Source organism: Penicillium cinerascens (assembly GCF_028974065.1).
Source record: "Penicillium cinerascens strain IBT 15544 chromosome Unknown contig_5_segment0_segment0, whole genome shotgun sequence".
Classification (NCBI taxonomy): domain Eukaryota; kingdom Fungi; phylum Ascomycota; class Eurotiomycetes; order Eurotiales; family Aspergillaceae; genus Penicillium; species Penicillium cinerascens.
The window spans coordinates 3259342-3277312 of record NW_026695294.1 but is presented as its reverse complement, the minus strand read 5'-3'; the positions used below and the strand labels follow the sequence as shown (position 1 = coordinate 3277312).

Sequence of the window (17971 nt, the reverse complement as noted above, 5' to 3'; positions counted from 1 at the left end):
CCGCTTGGAATTCCTCCCGTTTGTTCAATTATTCCGGTCGCGATTCAAATATCGTTTGTCTAGACTATCCAACGAAGTATTATAACTAATGAGCCAAGCTCCAGTAGTTTATTTTGCCTTGGATAGTAGACTATCATTGTGTTCCAAAGCCCTCGTGCATAGTGCGAAGGAAGTACCTGGTTGCATGGTGATCAATCAATACCCTATATCGGACATTCACAATGATGCCCAATGTAAAGTATGCGCAGGTTACTCGCTCGGTAAGAAAGAGCTTTGCAAATCAACCTATGAATGACCCAATGACAAGGGTAAGGAGTACATGTCACACAGACTTCACCAGTACAATTTCTTTGCATTTTAGCCGCCTATGTGAATGCAAGCTTCATGAAGAAGCTGAAATAAATACAAGTCGAAGGTCATGAGAGTTACGACACTAGGGCCAATCTAATAATATAGATTAATAAGGCGCGTGAAAACTTGACCTTTAACTGTATAAAGCATTCGAATGTGCGAGGAGTTGCGGAGGGCCTGGAAGATGCATCACACACTAGCCCGGTAGTGGGCATCAACGCGCGGATAACATCCGCGATGACAACCAGTGGTTGAGTTTCAGACGGCCAATCTTCTTAGCTCTCTCCGAATGGGGGCTCTACGTGTACTGTTCACTTCCATATTGATGAGCTTTGAAGCATTGTCGATCACGTGCACACGAAACCGTTGGGTTGTTTTGAAGCTTAAGATTGAGGTTCTTGACCGAAAGCTAGTTCGCAAACTAGTAGTTTAGCACGGGCCTGCAAGCTGCAACTCCCGGCTCTCAGATACCAATAGCGACCTTCCCATTTTGCACTTTGCAGGACCACCCGCATGAACCAAATCGCCCACCGGACCGGCTTGCAGAACTGCGATAGCGCGATAGTATTCGATCTCGCGTTCCCCTTTCAGCCAGGCCCACTGCCAGTTAGTTCCCCACTCGGGCGAAAGGACGCATATGATACGCGTACCCGCGTTTCTGTGGACCTTCATCTTTGTCAGGGTGAAAAACAAGGCGATTTTGGGACAATTTTCAATTGACAGGGGTAAACTCGGCGCTAGCTTTCTGGGTGGGGATTTCCACGCCCCGCCGGCTTTCTGCTTAAGAGCTGTCCCCCCCATTCTTCGGTCCACCATTTCACCCCCGTTCAATTCAATCATGTCGGTAACGGACAGCTCCCCGGACAATGAGATCCTGGAGTATATCCAGAAATTGGCTGAGACGAAGAAAGCCCTCCCTTATGGGCAGCCGATCTGTGCCTTGGCCTCTCACACCATCACAGACACCGAGAGTCTTGTGCAACTCGCTGAGGAGGTCGGTCCGCATATCGCTATTTTGCAGATTCAAGCCCACATCATCGATGACTGGTCAAATCACACTATCGACCAATTGACCTACCTCTCTAAGAAGCACGGTTTCATTTTGTGGGAGGGCAGTCGAGTCTTGAACTCCCTCGTCAATTTCATGTGTCGCGACAGTACCAATTGGGAACAACGAAAAGTCCTCGCCGATGTGATCAAACGAAATTATACAAACGGACCCGTGAAGGTGGGTCGGTGGGCGGGAATGGCGACTGCGTGGGCCCCCGGGGCACCGGTAGACAAGCAAGAAGAGGACGTTCTGATTCCTACCCTCCGAAAGGCAGCGCGCGAGGCTGTTGCAAGTACATACAAAACCATTCAGACGGAAATCTCGGCTGCGGACAACGAGGATTGCCCGGAGGGAGACGCGACGGAGGAAATAACTACGACAAATGGCTGGCCTGAATTCAGTTCAAACAATGGGATTTCAATGCGCAAATCCTCGACGATTTCTGTCACCGAGACCATCACTATGCAGCCTCACATTCAACCGGAGGATGGCGTTCCACCTCCACCATTCCTCGCTCGAGGCCTGGTACTCAGCTTGCCAAGTGCCGGTGGTTCTGCATTCACACCTGAATTCCGACAGAGCACAATAGCTGCTGCATGTTCGAACCGGGACTTTGTGGTCGGATTTCTCTCCAGTGAGCCATTTTTCACCGAATACCATGGGAACAACGTGATGGAGCTGGCCATTTTGGACGGGAGACAAGGCGCAAAGGGTCGAAACCTGCTTGCATCATCACATTTACTGGAAAAGCAAAATCCATTGGGTCTTTTCTCCCTAATTCCGCCTGAATTAGCGGCGAACTTTGAGTCCGATCCTGTTCACATCCTAAAAGGGGATGTCGATTCACCAGAGGCACAGCCTGAAAGCGTCATGAAACTATACTATATAGTTCGCCAGGCATTGAGACTACGGGACGCCAACCGGAAAGACAAAGAGGCCAATAAAGAAGAGACGCACATCCGCTCGGGGCCGAATATCGTGCATTTCCCGATGGTTATCCTGCCATGATTTGAGTCTCGGTACCTCTGGTTTCTGGGACTGTTGATGACCTGACACTCAAAATTTTTATGTCCTCTGAAAGCTGGAACACGTATTTCTGTTTTGTTCTAAGATTATAAGCGCATATTTTCTCTGGCCTATATGGGGAGTTTGTTGGAGCAAAAGTTATCTGTTCTCGACGACGGTTACCATGGATATGATGACATACTGTACACGAGATCTCTGTCAGTCTTACAAAATAGCATATTTGGTTCATTCCATTTCTTCAAGGCCAAAGCTTCATTCCAAAAAATGAAAATGAAAATAATAGGGAAGTTTGACGCCTGACATATCAGGCGATAAACTCACTCGCCACCTCAATTGGCGGGGCACGTGTCACATTTAGCCACAGCATCAACTGTTCTTGTCTTCGCACGGCGATTGAATGGTCGTCTGAAGATCAAAATATTCTTCTAGTCCTTGAGAATAGCCGTTGGGCTTCTTCTAAGTCCCTTCATTTTCACTTCCTTCCATCCTTGTTTACCGTGCAGCGGCATTCTCAGCGGCTCCATACTGCAGAGCGGCTAGGTTTGGCACACAATCTCGGAAATCCAAGTGACTGAGCTGATTGCGATCAGAAAGATACTGTCTGTTGGATCCCAAATATTTCGTCGATTTCATGTTTTGTATCTACTCCAACCCGGAAACCCCTCTCACATGAACCTGGGGGAGGATATGCAGTCATGAACACTGACTACCCTCCTCTGCCCCACCCAGGAGGACCACCAATAGCTTCTGTTACTGAGGGCTCTCCGGTTCTCTCAGGCAAGATGAAAGCGAATGAGATGAAGAAGAGGATATCTTCGCCCAGCAGGGACTCCAAACGAACCTCCCAGAACGACTCAAGCTTCCCAACAGTTATTTGCCCCGATGGAGATATGATCATTGAGTATGCCGAGTCTTCGTCGACTGGTAGTCGACAGTGGCAAGTGTCCAGTAAAGCCCTCATGCGCAACAGTCCATACTTCCGGGCACTTTTGGACCCTGACAAGTTCGCTGAAGGACGGCTTATCGCGGAATACATGGAAAGACAAGCGCCAAGTTGCGTTGGTTTGGCCTCCGATACCAACCTGGACGGCAATGTTGATGCCCTCCAATTTAACCTGCCAATGGTAAAGATTTCTGAAACTCATTTGACGAAATTATGTGGGGCAGAGGCTATCGAACTATTTCTGAGAATCCTCTGCGCAGATGGCCTCAGCAAGGACCAAAAGGTGATATTCGAAAGCGAGCTGAGGGTGACCTCTCCGTCGATCGTTGAAAGGACGATCGAGATAGCCGAATCTTTCAGTTCACCTGATATCGTCAGGGATACTCTCAAGAGAGTCTGGTACGTGTTTGGCAAGACCAAGATCTCTCTGGACAAGTTTAGCGCCGCTCTCTTGAAGTCAACCGAAGATCGCGTCCGGCAGATCATTATCATTGCTGCATTTATAGGGGAAACCAAGATTGCAAAGATCATGATGCACACACTGCTGGTCATGGGCTCCAAGTATTGGGATGATGGTCCAGAGCCGTCTACCACCAATTGTCTTCGATGGCGATATCTCGGAAAGGGAATAGAAGGTATGTACACCGCTTGACTGGGGTTGCTTGACTCGAAGCTTTCTAGAGTAAAGGTAATTAACGTTTGTTTCCAGAGGAGCTGTATTTTCGGCGACAATGTGTCATGAACACCGTCACCGACCTGCAAGCGCACTTCCTTCGCGTATACGGAGGCCTTGAAGAAATTCACGAGACCTTGCACACCAGGCCTGCATCATCGCGACCCACATTGGGCATGTCATTCTCTACCTCAAACTACAGCCGTGAATACCAGTGTCGAGCCGGGTTTGGGAATGGGAGCCAGTGTGATCTATTTCATCTGGGTCAGATGACTCGGTTCTTCGCGCTCAGATCGAAAAGCATCTTCCTGGGATCTACGTTGATCGATCCTGATTTTAGCATGGACGATGATGAAGACAATGACGACGTCGAGAACGGTGGTGCCACACCAGCACCAACTTGTTCAGGTCCACCCTCGGATATCATTTCCCTATTCGCATCCATGAAGCAGTACCCAGACTACCAAATCGACACAAATCACCAGGGCTGCGGAGTGAGGCGTCGATTTCTCCCAGTGCTAGGCTGCATCGAAAAATTCATTATGGACCCGCGAGGTCTTCTTGGTATCGATCTTCAGGAATGGGAAGACAACTCAAAACGTCCACAGATTCAATGGAGCAGTAAAGCCAACCGCAAGAACCATATTGTGGATATTCGCCTCGAGAAAATCGTCTGCATACACATCTCGGCTAACTTTTCTTTGGCTCGTGCTGCTTCCCAAGAAGAGGATGCGAAGCTATTGTTTACAGCCAAGAGACGCAATTGGGAATCCTAGGAGGGTCTTCCACGCGCATGAGATGTCAATTCTCTGAACTACAGTGTCTATTCGTCTCTGCACCTACCTGCATCACCTTTCCCCTACACTCCGACTTCCATTCTCACATATTGTTACACCCGTCTACTATGATGACGAGGTTCTATCATTCCCTCTCGGAGTAAGTTACGCCATGATGATCGCATGCCCGAGGAAGCCAGAAGCAGAGACTGGTCTGGACCTGCCACCTGGACCAGGACCTCACCCCGGGTAGCTCATTTGTACCACAACGACATGGGTCTGATTTCCCAGAGTTGCACATAATGCTTCCCCATTACAGAGTCTTTAGGCTTCGCATTCTGTATATTGTATGTACACTGTCGATACTTGTTTAGATTTAGATTAGCCTAGTGTTGAGAATGGCACATTATCGAATTGAACAAAAAAAATAAAATCTGTAAAAGGCATTAGATACTCTTAAGTTTTTTTTGCGCAATAGCACAATAGCACAATAGCACAATAGCAAAACATAAACTTTTGACTCTATAGAGATTCATGGTTTTATGTTTTGATCCAGTAGAACCAAAAGATCTCCGGAAACCCGCACAAATTCCAATGACAATCTGCGATCTATCCCCTTCGTAATCTTTCAATATGAAATTTCCCCTTGCGTTCAAAATTCTAGCCTTTGCAAATATTCAACACACAGCATCACCATAAAAATACCCCAGATCAAGATCCACATTGGATCCAGTTGGGAAGAAAGACCCAGTGAGCTGTCGTGTTACCGGGTCATAGGGGAAGTAGTCATCGTATGAAGACTTCTCCGGCTTTATAAACGGATCTAGTATATCAGGAGGCTCGAAGCTGCAAGGCACTGGCATGCCGAGAGGAGGTGTTCCCGATTGCTCCATCGGCGAACAGGCAATCGAGTCCATCTCTGCAGCGATTGTATCCATTTCAGCTGCGGATGCTAGGGGCAGCATCTCAGATGCGCCGAATGACAAGTCGTCCAAGGCCTGATCATTAGATATCGCGCTCAGCTCGGCGATATCAGGCTCACCAATGTCCGGCTCTTCCATTTCAGGCTCGTCTAGAAGGGAGTTGGCAGAGGATTCCTCGTTCTCGGAGAGTTCGCTCTCGTTGATTGTAATATGGGGCGTGAGGCGGCGGAGGAACCCATCACAGAGCTTCCAGGCTTTCTCGGAGGCATCGTTCATCTTGGACAGTGTCGATAGCCAGTCAATTGCCTTTTTGGCGGCTTTTGAGACCATTGCTGCTTTCTCAGGGACATGCTGTGCCCGAAAGGAGAGTTCCAAAAGAAGAATGGTAGAAGCCTGCATGAGATAGTGGAGGGTGCACCACCAGGGAGTGATTCGGTGCAGCAGGGCTGCGTCTGGAGCATCTGGAAACAGAGTTAGCATGTGGCAGGCCGACTCGACACAATCTGCAGCAGTTTTGCTGCAGAACTCGTGTGCCCTGTCGCCCTCTTGTGGTGAGGCTTCTGGCCGGCGCAAGCAGGGTCTGGTGATGCCGATCTTGGTGCTGTAGAAAAGGAAGGCAAGCCCCATTCGCTGGCCCAAAAGACATTGAGAAGTCTGTGTCGAGGTAAAGTCGTAAGCCGATGGAAGATTCATGAACCAGGAATCAATCTCCAGCATCAAGCTTTGAATCGTAAACTCGGTACTTGCCCAGGGAGACTGCAGCGCCTCTGGGCTATATAACTTGATTGTCATGCGCTTGGAGATAGTCGTCAAGGATGTCAGCTGCAAAAAGAAAAGTGACATGCACGGCGGAAGACTCTTCAAGTATTCAGCCCTGGTCATCTTAGTCTCATACTCCGCAGGACTGTCGCAGGCGTCATCGTCCGTATTCGAGTCCAGGTTGGCTGCACTGTTGTTGAAAGGCACTCGATCCAGACTATCGGATGCGGCTCGTCCAGCAGCACTGATCGTATGTGCCACTTCTTCTTTTTGGAAGTCACTTTCATCAAACGGTACAGGCAAAGGTGTAGTGCAGGAGCTGTCGATAATGCAGGATGGACGTCCGGTGATGACAGTGAGGAGGTGTTCAACCGTGTACAATGACCACCAGACACGGTATCGTATTTCCTTGGAACTGTCCGAAGTACAGGGTCCCAGATTGCGTAGGTGCAGACCCAGAGCCAGCGACCCACGGACTGCACTTCCACACAGCTTCCAGGCTCTGGGTAGATAGTGTTAGAATAATTATAGAGAAACGATGTAGCGAGAGACTTACCGGTTAATATGTCCAGATGCAATCATGTAGAAGCAGGCAAGACCTTCGACCTGCAACTGCTGCAAATCAGGATGCTGCAAGAGCTGGTCCTCCATGCTGAGCATCCTTGCACGTGCAAAGTACAGCTGGTGATTGTCCTCTTTATCCTCCCAATCCCCCTCCATCAACTGACCATGTTTGGCTGCGATAGCGAAGATCAAGTTGAGAATGGCCAGCCACTTATTTCCAGGCTTCAAAGATGGCTGACTGAAAAAGACCTGGAACTGCGAGACGAAAGTGAGGATCCCAATGATCGGGAACGATGGGTGCACCGAGGTCAGGTATGCATTGAGCAATTTCATCGCTGTTTCCCGCGATGGCACCCCGTAAGCATCGACTGGCTCAGTAATCGATACATCCAGATCATCGAGATAATAGTTGGTGGGCGCTACCCTGAGCTCACTTGGATCGTCGGGCCGAGGAGTCAAGGTGGGAGACGGTAGACCATTTTCATCGTCCGTATTAGACATGGTGGAAGGCCATCCGTCACACTCACTGTTGACTTCTTTTTTCAGCTTCTGGAGCCATGCGATCTCCGAGCTTCTTCCAATAAATCCAGTGGCCCGGGTAGTTTCATCTTTGTTAAAGTCCTCTTCTGTATGGTCGATGAAATCGAGAGGATCACCGGGGGCGGATTGATCAGGGGGTTCTTCTGATCCTAATCCAAGGACCATCTTGCGCTCTCCCGTCGTGCCCGAGCTGAATTCGGGATTAAGAGATAAATCGGAAGTCGAGTCCTGGTATATCTCAGAAAACGTTCTGTCATTTGAAGCGGTCTGGGCGTCTTACTACTGCTAGAGCGATGTTCACGAGTTGTTCATCAGACACTCCGAAGCGGCTGCTCAGTTTTTTTATGACATCTTCGTATGCTTGCACCTTTGACGAGAGACTCGCTAGTTGTCTGTAAAAGTAAAAGGATAGTGTTAACCATCGGGGTCATGGATATGTACAGGTATATCTTACCGTTTCGACTTCTCTCTTTTGCCGTCCGTGTAGCAGCAGATGATGCCAGCCTCTCGGCAGTTGCGGCAGCCAGACTTGTCACCAGTGCATTTGGTCTTTCTCTGCCGACAAGACTCGCATGCTCGACGAACATGTCGACGATGGAATCTACCGGGTGAGGTGAATGCCGATTCTGATCCTTCTGCAAGGCGTGGGATAGCCATTTTCTTCGTTCCGAGCTCAGTCTCGGCTCTTTGGAGAGAGGGAAATGGGTTGTCCTGGGGCATTTGATATTAGGGGCCAGCTCCAATTTCTATATTTTCACAATGAACCCAAGACACACCACGCTCGATAACTGACTGCAGGTTTCTGCATCAGCACAAGATAACTTGAATAGAGTCTGCTGCTCAGCCCATGATAAAAAATGAACATTGCTCATGGTGATCTTGCAAAGTATGCTGGCTTGAAGGTTTCTTGAAATGGGTTTACAATAGTCAGCAAGTCGGTTTGATATGTTCTCCAAGTCCTGAATGACTTACCTCAATAGTTTGGTGTATAGATCTGAGGCCACGAGCATCAGATCCACAAAAACATAAGAAGGCGGGCATCAAGAAAATACAAAATGCAATGGGAGATGCGGCCTATTAAAGAGAGAAGGAATTGCGTGCCCGCAGCACTATCCTAATAAGGATTCTCCGGTTCTGAAACGCGTGGAAGTCGAAAGTCTATTTGGCTTGTATTCAACGATGACGATGTCAGACCAAGGGGACGATGTGTCTGCACAATGGCCACCGTGTATTTGTGTACTCTAAACAGTATAAATTTGCCTCATGCAACCGTAGGAGGGATGATGAGGCGATTTTGAGGTCTTTTTTAGAGCGGGTTTGCTACTTGGTTGGTCAATTGATCGTCGGGTATTGCATCAACCAGAAAGGACGGTGCCGTTGCATCAGATTTCAATCGGCCTGTCTGAAGGCATTGGCTTAACCACTGAATCTCCTCCCCGGGGTCTCTCAACTCTCTGTCTGCTGCTGTTATCGGTTGTTGGAACCGAAAGGGTCTAGGTTCCGATATCCTAGGTAGGGGGCATTAGGACCTTGGACACACGAGGGTACTCCGGGACTTCCCCCTGTAGTAGGCGTAAGTGGAAGAAGAGGAGGGCCGCGGTCCTTTTTAGGATCCGCATAGTTCATGAAAAAGGGATAGTGCTGAACCTTCATTCTTCGTTAAGAGATCGGTTACCATTTGAGTCTGAATCTTGTCGTGAAGGCTAAAACTTTCACGGCACCTTCCCAAAGACCGATCACGGGGGCCTAGACCCGAGGAGCACAGTCAATCTGACGTTGAAGAGTGGTGGCGCTAATTTATTTGGCGTCCCTGGTTGGCGATTAGATCAACAAAGCTTGATAGGACGGCGGGTCAACAAACCCATGGGCAGCGAGCGAGGTACTGGAAGCTTGACGGTAGTAACGAGTCAGTGACAAGAAGCAGCAGCTTGAGATAGGCGTATTGTGCTTGGCTCTCCAAGCAGCCTAAGGTATCATCTCAAATATTCATAATCCTGACGTAGACTATTACACGTGGATGATTGAGGGTGATCGTGGTAGACATCACTGCGCATGCAACCACCACGAGGGCACACAACACCTGCCCAGATGAAGACGGGGTCTACAGCGAACCTCCCAAGGTTGGTGAAAGTATATAGTGAGGTGTGTCAATTTTTGGGTAAAACTAAGACACGGTCTCGATAGGAGAACGTCATGTTAAGAACAGTAAAAATTCAAGGGCTTAGAACACGATCTTCGAAGCAAATGCCAGAAAAGGCCACAATCCGAACGTCATTAGTTTCCACTCTATACAACCCAAAATCCAAATTACTCAATGAGGAAATTCTCTGCAACACTGCGAACGTCCTTGGAAAAGCCGGTGCTCTCACCTTCCATCTCCAATAGCGAAGCGCTCAGAACGTCCACATCGACGAAAGGCCGAGTCTTAGTGAAACGGACGTTCATCGGGAAGAACTCGTTCTCGTCGTCGTCGGTTGACTCGAACTCGAAGCTGCCTGAGGGGTTGGACTCGTCGACGGCGCCCAGGTTCCAGTCAATGCTGTCGCCCGAGACCTCGTACACGGCATCAAAGCTGGATACTGCAGGTTCGGTTGCGCCGTACGGAATAGTAACAACGACATCGCGCAGGCTGTCTGAGCCAGTGAGCTCGTACTCCACTGTCACGGTGGTCGAGTCGGAACCCTTGTTCACCCAGACGGTGAAGGTGATGGGAAGAATATCGGCATTGTCAGCCGAGCTGGCAACACGCCACCGCAGAACACCGATGGAGTTGTTTGCGGGGAAACGCTTGGAGGTGTCCTTCAGCTGAATGGCCGAGGAGCTGGTGAAAAGGGCCTTGTCGACATTGGGGTGAGTGCGGAATTGGGCGCCGTGGGTAGGAGTGGCCTGAAGATCAAGGCGCAGCTTGGTGAAGGATGGGTCGGTAATGCGGAGCTGAAGGTCACCCTTGACCTCGAATGATTTCAAGGCACCTTCACGGGTAAGTGTGGCGGAAATCGTCTCGGCAATCGTAACATGAACGGGGTCACGGTCTGCAGTCAGGGATACCCGAGCGGAAGAGATCTCTTGTACCGGAGTCGAGGTTTCTGTCACCAGCGGGCTGGACTCCTCGACTTCAGGGCCCAAATCGCCTCGGACCTTCTCGTAGATATCGGTTGCCTTTGACTTCTTACCAAGTTGCATACCCTTGCCGCGAGAAGGAATGGGCCTATAGAAAATGATCTTGTCAGAACCTGTATTTCCCATATTCCATGCTCCAGAAATACATACTTGGCAAAAGTCTTCTTCTTCTCCGCTTCGTAGGTATCGTAGGTGTCGGGTACCGAGGGGCGCGATGGAGGTGTGTAGACGGGGTAGGATGGTGTGCGAGGGGCAGCAGCGCGGCCGGTTCGAGCAGCTTCCTTGCGCTGCATCTCCAGTTGCTTCGCCTTCCTCTTGCGCTCTTCACTGGCCTCCAACTCTTTGTTCTATCGACGAGTGTCAGTACGGAAGTAGCCGCGCAATTGCAGCCGCAACGTACCCGTTCAATGATCTCCTGGATTCTCTCCTCGTGACTCTCCATCTCCAGGAAAGTCTTAATCTGAGACAGAGAGAGGTTCTCCCGATAGCCCAATGTCACCAACTCATCGAATGCGCTCAGCAGCTCGAAGGCATTGCGGGTAATCTCCCGTTCGTCCAGGCTCTTGCAAATGCTGGCGGTCACCTGAGCAAACAGGTGCAAGCTGTCAATGTCTTGGAGGATGTTGGATTGGCGGTTGGTGATTAGGACGATGTACAATTCATCCAATGGCTGGTACACGAAGCGGACGTTGTCTTGTTCGACAGTGGTGTGTTGAGTTCCGGAATCCGCAAGCTTGGGGAACGAGGCAAGCAAGGCCTCGATGCGCGACCGGGAAATTTCGCGAAACTGGCGCGAGAGGACCGCTTTACCTCCGCGAGTGCATATCGACGCTGCGAGGACAACCTGGTTGTGGGGAGGCTCCGTTAGTCTAGGAGCTCACGGGGGCAATAAACTCGGGACGAAATGCATACCATGACGGGTGTAGATGTAGCAGAAGGTCCTCAAATGAGCGAAAGAAAGCGCGTTGTTGCAGAAGAGAGCAGTTGTAGACCGTTAGGCAGAGCCCCTTGTGGTGTTGGTGTTGATGGGACACATCGCCGCCCGCTACTCTGTTCTCTTCGGACTTGGCCCGTGCACGCCCACCCCCCTTCGCTTAGTCCGGCGTCAACTCTTTTTTCCCTTCGTCTCTTCCTCCACTCCAGCTCGTTCCCTTCATTTACCCTCGGTGCAGTGGACTTGAGCCTCACCCAACCACTGATTTTCTTACTTTCATTTCCCCTTGAACTTTTTCGAGACGCCTCCACCGAGGAGCCCCCCGACACCGTCTGTGGCACCCACCTTTTTGCCGCGTCTCTATGCCATGACTTCGGCTTCTTCACTCGCGTTTCCCACCATGGAGGTTCCTGTTGTTGAGGACTCGATGGAGATGGCCTCTCCCTATCAAGGCCACAACGATGACTTCGATATCGACCTGGATATTATGGAGGACCAGGTCTCCAATATGGATAGCGACATGATGGGTGCAGACGATTATCTTACGTCTCAGCCCTCTCTCTTCAATAACGATGCAATAAACGATGCCGACATGGTCGACGAACCGTCCGAAGGATCCATGGTCGATGCCGATGACGTCGTTGATGAAGATCACGATATTGAAGTCCAGGACGAAGAAGTGACCTATGAAGCCGAAATGCAAGAGGGTGGCCAACCTGTAACTGTGGATGCACCAGTCTTACCCACTATCCAAGTTGACGTTCCAGCGACTATCGACGATCAGACGGTTCAGCCCATCCAAAATGCCTCAGAACCCGTCGCCCAACCGGTGAACCAGGATGGCTTCGGTGGCCCTCCAGAAATTACTCCTCTTGAGATGAAATCTCAAGAACCTGATCCCCAAGATTCGGAACCCACCACAACTGAAAAGGTCCAAACTGAGGAACCCCAGCACCAGGATGTCGAACGGAAGGTGGAGATTGCTGAAGAAACTAATGAAGCGGCGAAAAGCAATGTTCCGACCGCGGAAGGAAAGCTTTCGCATAGCGAGCCCGCTCCTGTAGAGAGTCTTGAAGCTCCTCCAGCTCAATCTTCATCAGCAGAGGCAAATCATGAAATTGGCGAGCAGTCTGAAACTCATGACCCGCCCCAAAACGAAGGCCAGGGCGCCCACGATGACGAGTCACTACATCCGGTGAAAGTTCTTTATCAAGGCAATGAGATTTCCCTCTTCCCGCCTCTCGAAGGCGACTCGGCAGAAACATTTTTTCTTCACGATGAAGATGTTGCCTATGACAATGTCGATAAACTATTCAGTTCTCTTCGCGAGATCCTTTTGGATAATGTTGCCGAGCATGAGGTACTTGTTATTGATATCGATTCCCTTGGTATTCAAATAACAGAGGTAAGCACAATTCTTTGACGTGGTTTGTGGATCAAGAGGCTAATTTCACACAGGACTCCTCGCACACATCCAATATGACCTTGCATCAGATCCTGAATGTATACCTTCGACTGTGCCATAATGATGGGAATGGTGAACCGGAAGCTCTATATCTTACCCTAACAACCAAGCCGGCATGTCACTCGGAGTTGACTGCCCTTGATGCTGCTGCCAATGAAGGCAAGGGCCTGTCTCAAATCCATGAGTGGGATGACTATGATGAGGCTGGCCCCGTTGAAGATGAATTTACAAATGCCGAAGAGACTACACAGTCCAGTGGGAATTCCAAGGCCAACGAAACTCGTCAGGATCAGACAGGCCATGTTCTTGACGAAGTTACTCAAGACAACGCCCCCTTTGACGGGGGGTCTCACCAAGAGCCGGACGAAACAAATGATGCGGAAGAAGAGCATGCTGAAGCCAGCCATAAAACTGTTCCTGGTGACTATGAGGCTGAGCCCGAGACCGTTGTCGATGATCATGAAGACGCCCAGGAAGTAAAAGAAGATATCCGCGCGGAAGAGGCCGCAGGTCATGACAATGAGGAAGAGGGGCACTACGATTCCGAGGCTCAAAACACCGATTCGTCGGCTACTGTCGCTTCAGCTTCTCATCCAACTGAGCAAAACGAGCAAGCTGAAGATGGTGATGCAGGCGCCACTGAAACTTATGATTTGGGTAACCAAGACGAAGAGGGCGCTGGTGCCGAAGACCTTGCACATGAAGATGCTTCTCGGCAAACGGAAACCTATAATATCGAGGAGCCCGAAGATTTCCAAAATGCACACACCGGTGAGCACGCAACCGAGGAAACCGCAGACCATGCCGATGAGAACCTCAATGAACCGAATGCTGCCCCCGAAGATGAAGACTCTCTGGCCGAGGATATCGATGACGGTTCCTACGAGCAATCCGAATCCACTCTGGAGCCTGCACCGCGGGAGGACGTCGCAACCCATGAGCGAACACCAGAGCCTGAGGATGATTTGCTTGGTATCGCTGAAGACTTGATGCATACTCCTGCCAAGGATCGCCAGAACGGTCAGCTTGAGCCTACCGAGAGCTTCGAGCAAGAACAACACCCTGAAGACGACCTCGCCACCCCTCCCCCTCCTCTCGTCGATGAAGATGGCGCCGAAGAAGACGATGCCGACAACCAGCAGTCCGGCGACGGTGACGGCGATAATGATTTTGACGACTACTACCCCCCACCTGATTTGGAGGTCACTGAGGTTACTGAGGCCATTGAGCTGGGTGAAGAAGATTCTGCCCTTACTGACTCCCACGCCCTTGACAACGTGTCAACCAAACGGTCCCGTGAGGAAGAAGATGAGTGGGACATCTCCGAGACTACGACTCCCGAAATCAAGCGTCGCCGCTCGTAAACAACTTTTTCTTTTGCCTCGGTGTCCATGTTCATCAATTGACACCCTTTTCGAGGGTTTCCGTCTTTGATTCGCATAGGCTACCGTTGGCTTTGATTCAAGAGCTCCACCTCTTCGACCCCCTTTCTACTAACCCTACCTAGCAGCAACGGCTTCGATCCGTGAATTTTGTTTTCGCTCGGCAACGATACCCAGGTATGTGATGTTTTTCTTCTTTTTTGCTGCGGTCCTCGGGGCTCAATCTTCTGTGTTCAATCCACAATTGGCCCAGATCTGGGTGCGTAATCAACACGCCTGCCCTTTTCCATCCACCCTGCTTTGCATACTCCCCCTTGTGTTTGTGTACGTCTATCTGCATGTTTTCTACCCCCCGCGAGATACCATTTTTTCGGTTCAAAAGTGTGGCGCCCATGGAAGATCAGGGCTGCGTTCTACTATCTCACATAGTATTCGACTCGGCGTATCGGGGCTAGTTCAGATATTCATAGGCTAGGATAATCTGAAAAATGAGATGTGTTCTCTGTGGACGGTGTTTTATGCAATCCCCTGATCATTTCAGTGCTGCCTAAACCTTGTGCAGCTTGTGCCGAGCCCGCGGGGAAGTAAGTATCGGACCAAAAGATGGACCAAGCTTCCGCATTACCCACCGCGGTGCTTAAGTTACATGGATGTAAATGAGATCAATTCGGAGAGACTGCATTGCATAATGCTCGGCATGAAATGTGTGGATACTTTACCTAGGTAGGCACGGGGTTATAGGTGGCAACGAAGGTACATGTTTACAATATGTACCGATCGGTCTCTCTATTTATTGGAAGCAACAACCCAATCACGAGGGGTGCATCAAAGTACACCTGGCTAGAAGGGTGGATAATCTAATCAAAGACGCCCAGGCAGGTGCATGTGGAGCCCTCGCGCTATGTATAGACGCGCCGAATGCGGTTGGACTGTGATATCGATGTGAAACGACGATCGCCGCCACTGGGAACACTCAGGGTCCAGGACCGATGAAACACCAGCATTCCTTCCCTTTGTTCGGATCTCGGTGTCTTCGATTGTGTCCTCTGCATACAATTTCAATCTGTGAACATTTAACCTCACACAACCGATTTACCTACAAAAGTCCGTGCCCCAGTCCCTGCAGAGCCGGCGCAGACCACTTGGCTCAGCCGTTGCCTCTTACGCGTCCCGATCGGCCAGTCTCGAAACAGAACCCCACCGCACGCAGGCACCGAACACTCTGCTTCTCACCACCTTGCGACTCCGACTCTTCCTTAGCGATTTTCTTCATCCCGGCAGATTGGGCTGGCTCGGTCTTCTGCGCTTCTCCGCTTCTCCGCTCTGAACGTCCTCCCTGAGCCTACTCCGACTCTCTCCCTTCCCTTCGTTTACCGAGTCGCTCGTTTCCGTCGCCCCCCATCCATTGCTGGCACTGGATATATTTCGCCGTTGGGAGCAGTACGCTCCTAGAGAGACTACGTCAAGATGCTTCCGGACAAGTACGACCCAGCTGCACCCGAGCCCTGTGGACAAGGTGGCCAGAAGCTAACACGAGGCTGCGTTGCGCATTAGATATGTCGGGCTCATATTAGCCATCATGTCAACAATGGCCATTGGTACGAACTACCTCCGTTCTACAGTCGATCGGACTGCCAACTAACTGAATCGCCTAGGTACGAGTTTTGTGATTACGAAAAAGGTTCGTGCTGCCTCCGCCTCGATCGCCGACCGAAGAACGAGACCCTTCGACTGGGCGAGAAGTGACAGCCCGGTCGCGGTATGATTGGAGCAGGAATACTAACGGGACCTAGGGGTTGATGCATGCTTCGGAGCGACATGGTTTCGAGGGTGAAGGATTCTCATATCTGAAGAGCCCGATTTGGTGGGCAGGCGTCATCACATGTAGGGAATTTCCATCGAGCCTGGTGAAACTCGCAGCTGACGAACACTCGAATAGTGGGCATTGGTGAAGTTGCCAACTTTGCCGCCTATGCCTTTGCGCCCGCGATCCTCGTCACACCTCTCGGTGCACTGAGTGTGCTGATCGGGTACGCACCCGCCCTCCCTGCGATGGCCGGCGACATTGCTAACAGCGACACAGTGCGGTCCTCGGTTCATACTTCCTCAAGGAGCGGTTGGGTACATTGGGCAAATTGGGTTGCGCCATGTGCCTTCTCGGATCCGTCGTCATTGTCCTCCATGCGCCTCCTGACAAGCCGGTCGACAGAATCGATGTTCTGTTGGGATATGCTGTGAAAGCGCGTACGTGGCGAAAATTCCGAGGTGGACGATATAATTGCGGCTGACTCTTTCCGCAGCTTTCCTGTTGTACTGTCTGGCGGTGGCCATCTTCTCGACCGTGATGATCTATCGGGTCGCGCCAGTATACGGCAAGAAGAACCCGCTCATTTTCATCTCGATTTGCTCTACAGTTGGCTCGGTCTCGGTCATGTCCGTCAAGGCCTTCGGTATTGCGGTCAAGCTCACTTTCCAGGGCAACAACCAATTTGTCCATGCGTCGACTTACGTGTTCGCCATCGTTACCGGCTTCTGCATTCTCACTCAAATGAACTACTTTAACAAAGCATTGAACTCGTTCTCGACCTCGATGTGAGTACAATCTTGAATAGCCGAGTTCGGACTGGTGCTAACAGGATCAGTGTTAACCCCCTCTACTATGTCACTTTCACGACCGCCACGCTCTGCGCCTCCTTCATTCTCTTCCAGGGTTTCAACACCACCGATGCAGTCAACACCATTTCCTTACTCTGCGGATTCCTGATCATCTTTACCGGCGTCTACCTCCTCAATCTGTCCCGACACGACCCCGACGGAACAAGAATGTCGAATGCCAAGTTTGATGATGATGGAGTGCCGACAGACGGCATCGCCAGCTTTCAGACCCGGCGTTCAATGCAGTCCCGCCGGAGCTCCTCCAGCGCCTACCTCAACGGCCACGGGGATCGCGAAGGGCTCATTCACTCGTACGACGTCGAGAACAACTCAGGCATCGGGTTGCATCAGTTGGGGGAAGATAGTGATGGAGAGCCAGGGCCGACGTTCTCGCGCAACGAAGAGCAACGTACGGCTATCCACACCAAGCAGAATAGCCAGATCTGATCTGCAAGTCTGGAGTGTGAAATATAGCATATCTCCATCCTTACGAGGTTACTGCCGCCACGCTATTTCCCGCCACGCACTACGAGCCACCGGCTCCTCTCTTGAGCATCCTGTATTTTTATTTTTCCCCTCCCAAAACGCCCGAGGTTGATTGATGCTCGGGCAATCCCATACCGGGCACTGGACATGCCCGTATGAAACGATTGGATATGACTCTGGGTTACCTATGGTTGAATTTATTTTCTCTGTTTCTTCTGATTTGTTGGCGAGAGAGGCATCATCATTGTATATACCGAATGTTCATTGGATTTCCTTGCGCAATTAGAGACGAATCTCCAAAGTATCTTCCAAGTAACTGTTAG

General features: G+C 50.5%; 6 protein-coding genes across 6 annotated transcripts; 4 read left to right on the top strand and 2 right to left on the bottom strand.

Moving 5' to 3' along the window:
- Positions 1–1189: 1189 nt before the first annotated feature.
- Positions 1190–2410, top strand: N7498_005713 (uncharacterized protein; the record flags this gene model as incomplete). The annotated part of the gene is made up of 1 exon (XM_058452775.1): positions 1190–2410. One exon carries the CDS (start codon positions 1190–1192, stop codon positions 2408–2410), a length of 1221 nt encoding a protein of 406 aa, XP_058309313.1.
- Positions 2411–3210: 800 nt separating this feature from the next.
- N7498_005712 (uncharacterized protein) lies at positions 3211–4820 on the top strand (the record flags this gene model as incomplete). The annotated part of the gene is made up of 2 exons (XM_058452774.1): positions 3211–4006; positions 4081–4820. 2 exons carry the CDS (start codon positions 3211–3213, stop codon positions 4818–4820), a joined length of 1536 nt encoding a protein of 511 aa, XP_058309312.1.
- A 677-nt stretch (positions 4821–5497) lies between these two features.
- Positions 5498–8478, bottom strand: N7498_005711 (CeGAL family transcription factor; the record flags this gene model as incomplete). Its single annotated transcript, XM_058452773.1, has 5 exons — positions 5498–7004; positions 7059–7834; positions 7887–7998; positions 8061–8317; positions 8383–8478. 5 exons carry the CDS (start codon positions 8476–8478, stop codon positions 5498–5500), a joined length of 2748 nt encoding a protein of 915 aa, XP_058309311.1.
- A 1435-nt stretch (positions 8479–9913) lies between these two features.
- N7498_005710 (coatomer subunit delta) lies at positions 9914–11641 on the bottom strand (the record flags this gene model as incomplete). The annotated part of the gene is made up of 4 exons (XM_058452772.1): positions 9914–10814; positions 10877–11073; positions 11127–11570; positions 11639–11641. 4 exons carry the CDS (start codon positions 11639–11641, stop codon positions 9914–9916), a joined length of 1545 nt encoding a protein of 514 aa, XP_058309310.1.
- A 386-nt stretch (positions 11642–12027) lies between these two features.
- N7498_005709 (uncharacterized protein) lies at positions 12028–14489 on the top strand (the record flags this gene model as incomplete). The annotated part of the gene is made up of 2 exons (XM_058452771.1): positions 12028–13065; positions 13119–14489. 2 exons carry the CDS (start codon positions 12028–12030, stop codon positions 14487–14489), a joined length of 2409 nt encoding a protein of 802 aa, XP_058309309.1.
- Positions 14490–15974: 1485 nt separating this feature from the next.
- On the top strand, positions 15975–17609 carry N7498_005708 (DUF803 domain membrane protein; the record flags this gene model as incomplete). Its single annotated transcript, XM_058452770.1, has 8 exons — positions 15975–15988; positions 16062–16105; positions 16163–16188; positions 16301–16391; positions 16447–16537; positions 16591–16751; positions 16808–17099; positions 17150–17609. 8 exons carry the CDS (start codon positions 15975–15977, stop codon positions 17607–17609), a joined length of 1179 nt encoding a protein of 392 aa, XP_058309308.1.
- Between the last annotated feature and the right edge of the window lie 362 nt (positions 17610–17971).